The sequence below is a fragment of the Penaeus vannamei genome, chromosome 7, assembly GCF_042767895.1.
Source record: "Penaeus vannamei isolate JL-2024 chromosome 7, ASM4276789v1, whole genome shotgun sequence".
Lineage (NCBI taxonomy): Eukaryota > Metazoa > Arthropoda > Malacostraca > Decapoda > Penaeidae > Penaeus > Penaeus vannamei.
In genome coordinates, this window is record NC_091555.1 from 38,187,961 (window position 1) to 38,192,960 (window position 5,000).

Below are 5,000 nucleotides of genomic sequence, written 5' to 3' on the forward strand. Positions count from 1 at the left end.
CTCCTTCGCTCCCTCACTCCCTCACTCCCTCACTCCCTCTCTCCCTCACTCCCTCACTCCCTCTCTCCCTCACTCCCTCACTCACTCTCTCTCTCTCACTCCCTCTCTTCCTCACTCCCTCTCTCCCTCCCTCCCTCTCTTCCTCACTCCCTCTCTCCCTCACTCCCTCTCTCCCTCACTCTTACAAATCACTAAATCAGGAGTGAGCGAGAAGGGAAGCTACTCCTTAAGGATTTGGCTCCGCCTCCTCCCTCTTCCTAGACAATGCTTAGATGCTGAGGGAGAGAATGCATAATTTAGCAGCGTTGGGGAATAGCCTTCTGTGACTTCCTTTTGACATGACTCGAGTCGTGGGAGAAAACTGGATCCAAGTCATCGGGATATCTTTGGTTTGACTTATTTATTACGATGTGTATCTTTGCTCTTAAGTTTATTTTTTCTCTCTCTCTGTCTGGGTTTGTCTGGGTTTGTCTGTTTATCTGAATTTGTTTGGATATCTGTTGCTTTCTGTCTCTTTTTGTCTGTCTATTTTCTGTCCCCGTCTGTCTTAGTTCTGTTTCTCTCTCTCTCTCTCTCTCTCTCTCACTCTCTCTCTCTCTCTCTCTCTCTCTCTCTCTCTCTCTCTCTCTCTCTCTCTCTCTCTCTCTCTCTCTCTCTCTCTCTCTCTCTCTCTCTCTCTCTCTCTCCCTCTCCCTCTCTCTCTATCCCCCTCTCTCTTTATCCCTCTCTTTGTCTTTCTTTCTCCCTCTCTCTGCCCCCTCCCTCTTCCCCCCTCTTTCTTTCCATCGTGTGGCGATAAATCCTTCATATCCGAATATATTTGTATCGCTAATCCGAAGTCCATGTCCAATAATCTGCGTAATTTACGTTAATTAGTCGAACTACATTATATTTTCTCTCCTTGGTCTGTCGGAATTGCAGGATGTTGCATAATGTCATGTTACGTAATCATATTTTTGATATTCCTCAACGATGTATTGCAATTTTATGTCTTGCATCGGGATGAACTTGAAATTAAAATGTTGTAGAGCAATAGAGCAATCAGGGCAGTTTGTTACTAAAATATTTTGAGTTTTGGTGATAAGATACTTCGAAATACGTTGCGGTATTAGAATAGACACATAAATGGATGGGTATATACAATCTAAGAGGGAAAATACATAGTAGAGTACTGAATAATACGGAAATACATTATGTATGTTTAGGAAATCTGCTAGAATATCAAAGATAAAATGCGAAACATATAGCGTGAGTTTTCATTTTAAAAGTGCTGGGAACACGGCAATATGCACTGTAAATAGTATAATAATGATTGTATTGTTAACAACATAACGCAATAAAAACAATCATGATAAAATAATGATAACAATAGTGATAGTAATAAACGTAATGATATTGATAATGATAGTAATACTAATGATTATGATAATAATTGTAATACTATTGCTAAGTATCATTATCATTTTCATAGTAATGATAATAATGATAATAATAATAATAGTGATAATGATAATTATAATAATAACAATAACAACAACAACAATAATAATGTTATAAATTTGATTATGAATAAAGATTCTAACGGTAACTATCGTGATGATGATGATAACAGTAATAATAATAGTAATAATAATGATAATGACATGAGTTGTTCTGAATATAAAAAAGCGACAGTAAGATAATAAAAAATATATGACGAATACAAAATGTAGATATTACATTATAAAAAAGGCATATAAATTAATGAACAAAAAATAAGTAAATAGATAATCAGGAGACAAAACAGTAGAAAAATTAAATATAAACTCGTGTGCATTCTACACCCCTCTTCATCGAAAATTAACTACCAAAGGAATTCATACTAAGAAAATGCTCAAGTCTTAAGTGAAAGAAGTGTTAGATAAGTGATCTGAGCTTTACCACGCCCTCGAAGAAATCAATAACCAGGTCCTTGTACTCAAAATCTGCTTACTTATTAAAGCAGATTTCTTATATTATACTTCACGTGGTTTCTGTGTTAATTTTTTCGTGGTATTTTTAGGAGATCTATTATGCTTGATATTGATTTATTCGTGTTGTTGTCATTATGACTGTAGTTATTGCTATATTATCATTTGCATTAATATGAATATTATTGTCATTATTGGTTTTGTTGTCTTTATTATCATTATTATTGTTATCTTTATTATTGCCATCATTATTGCTATCTTTATTATTATTATTATTATTATTATTATTATTATTATTATTATTATTATTATTATTATTATTATTATTATTATTATTATTATTATTATTATCATTGCTGTTGTTACTGCTGCTATCATCATCATCATCATCATTATCATCATCATCATCATCATCATCATCATCATCATCATCATCATTATCATCATCATTATCATCATCATCATCATCATCATCATTATTATTATTATTATCATTATTATTATTATTATTATTAGTAGTAGTAGTAGTAGTAGTAGTAGTTAATATTATTATTATTATTATTATTATTATTATTATTATTATCATTATCATTATTTTATTTATTATTATAACTATTCTTATTGCTGTTATCATTATTATTATCATTATTTTGTTATTATTATTATTATAATTATTATCATTATTTTCATTATAGTTATTATTATTACTATCATTATCATTATCATTATTATTATCATTATCATCATTGTTATTATTGTTATTATTTTTGTGATTATGATAATTATTACTAATGTTATTATGATAGTATTATTATTATTATTATTATCATTATTATTATTATTATTATTATTATTATTATTATTATTATTATTATTATCGTTGCAATGCTGCTGTTGTTTATGATTATTAATATAGTTGTTGTTGTCATCTATAATACAATTATATTTTTTGTTGTCGGTATCCTTTAGATAATAATCATAAGGAAACTGTTTGTTATGATTATTATTGTTTCTCTATTATTATATTGTCAATATTATCATTACAAATATCAATTTTCTTATCATTACTGTCATGACCATCAATAACAAAAAAATATGTATATTATTCTATATTCGTCTAAATCTTGTCTTTTTTTCCTTTCAGACCAATTATGCCTACGATATCATGGAGCTCTGCGTCAATAGAGGCGCCGTGACGACCGCTCTCGCCGGGCCCTTTGCAACATCTGCAATGCCTCGCAACGCGTCTTCTCACAGCGCCGTCGAAGTCTCAGCTGAGGTCCATCGCGGGCGCGGGGTGATCTTGGCGTAGTGACTGGGTGAAACTTGGATTAATTATCGATTCTGATAAGGATCAAGAGATAAAGCACGAAGGGAAAATGCGAATAAGATACTTATTACTTCAAAGATACCATTAGAAAAAAAAGAAACTAGATGAGTAGAAATAAACGGAAGCTCCCTGCAGATGTATCGATACGCTTGGTTTAAAAACGGAATTAAACAAAAGAAAAGCACTCTGGGACGCAAATGACATTATTATACGTTTTAAAGTGAGTCAGAGGACCATTCCCACCAGCTGATGGCATGGAATTGCTTAAACGAAAAGGAATATAATTTTGGAAAAAGAACAAAAAAACCAAAACGAGTGTGAATCTCCGCCAGCCCAACAAAAGGTTTAGAAACTAAAGTGTTAGAATAAAGGAGAGACGGAAGAGACAATACTAAGGAGGGAGCCCGGGGGAAAGTTAGCCTGGACTCACAAGAAGGTCAAGGGCTCTGCTTTTCTTCTCAGAACACTCGAGGAGACTGAGACACCTGGACCATGGAAATCTCTACGTTTGTCCGTCTCTCGGAAATCCTGCAGCTGCTGCTAATCATCTCACAAGGTATGTGCGCGGGGAAACAGTTCTGGAACCGTATTTCACTTCCAGCTTGGGACTCGGGAGGGGGACAAGTTGGGGCTGTGAGCGTAAATGTTGGTAGAAAAATAGAGCGGTAGGGGAGCTATATTTTACCTTCCGGCGTTGGGCAAGTGGGAAGGACGACCCAAGCTGTGCCTCGGGACGTGAGGAAACTTGGCAGGAAAAAAATGTAGGAACAACATTTCCTTTCTCGCATTAGGATCAGGAGAAGGGGATAAAATCAGTATAAGTTGTCAGACAACTACACTGATACGAGTACCACACCTTCCTTCCAGCAGCGACCACGGGAGTTTCGACTCAAAAGGTGCTTTAAAAAAGATATGTTGGCAGAGAAATACACAAGGAGAGACGCTCCACATTTCCCTCGCCAGCATCGGACAGGGAAGTCAAATTGTGGGGCCGGAACCCGAGTAAATGTTGGCAGAGGCTTGATGTAGGATGAGGACACCGTGGTATATGCGGCCACAAACGCCAATTAATGTCTTGCTTGTGCTCTCTCCTCGTCTGTCAAGGATGGAACTAGCGCGGCGTGAGTTAGGGGAGGCGAGTGTGCAGGTCAACGTGTTAGTCAGCGGAGGCTTGCTTCAACTGCGGGAAAGTGGGAGGAGTGCATGTGAGTGCATGTGTGTGTGTGTATATATATATACATGTTTGTATATATATGTATGTATATATATACATGTGTGTATATATATATATATATATATATATATATATATATATATATATATATATATATACGCATAAGTATACATATATAGAGAAAGAACCTTACAAATAAGCAGAAAAGTGGAAAGGCGAGGAGCAAGCCCGAAAGAGCAGAGAGAAGCAGCGAACGCAAAACACCGGAGGCGGCTCCTGCATCCTCGCAAATGATGTCTCACGCCGGAATAATCGAGCGTGTAAACGTTTACGGAATTAAACAGATCCTGTAAGTCTTGGTGAGCCGCTTTAATATGCTGCGAGTGGAAGGAGCATCGGCGATTTCGGGAGATCAGAGGAGACGGGGAATAGAGGGTCGTAAGGTGTGTTTTCCTTTGTCTGCCGGACGCACGCACGAACACACGCGCTAAGGCAAGAATGCAGACGCCGGCGTAGATTTACATGGATTTATGTATGAGTTGATGCA

At 36.0% G+C, this 5,000-nt stretch overlaps 1 protein-coding gene across 2 annotated transcripts in view; it reads left to right on the plus strand.

Annotated features, from left to right (window-relative positions):
- Window positions 1-5,000, plus strand: part of LOC113824117 (zwei Ig domain protein zig-8-like) — a 133,876-nt gene that overhangs the window by 33,764 nt on the left and 95,112 nt on the right. For both annotated transcript variants that reach the window (XM_070123760.1, XM_070123759.1), the window contains exon 2: window positions 3,094-3,835. In XM_070123760.1, coding sequence (XP_069979861.1) covers window positions 3,772-3,835 — 64 coding nt within the window. In that variant the 5' untranslated portion in view covers window positions 3,094-3,771. The remainder of the gene's footprint in view (window positions 1-3,093; window positions 3,836-5,000) is intronic.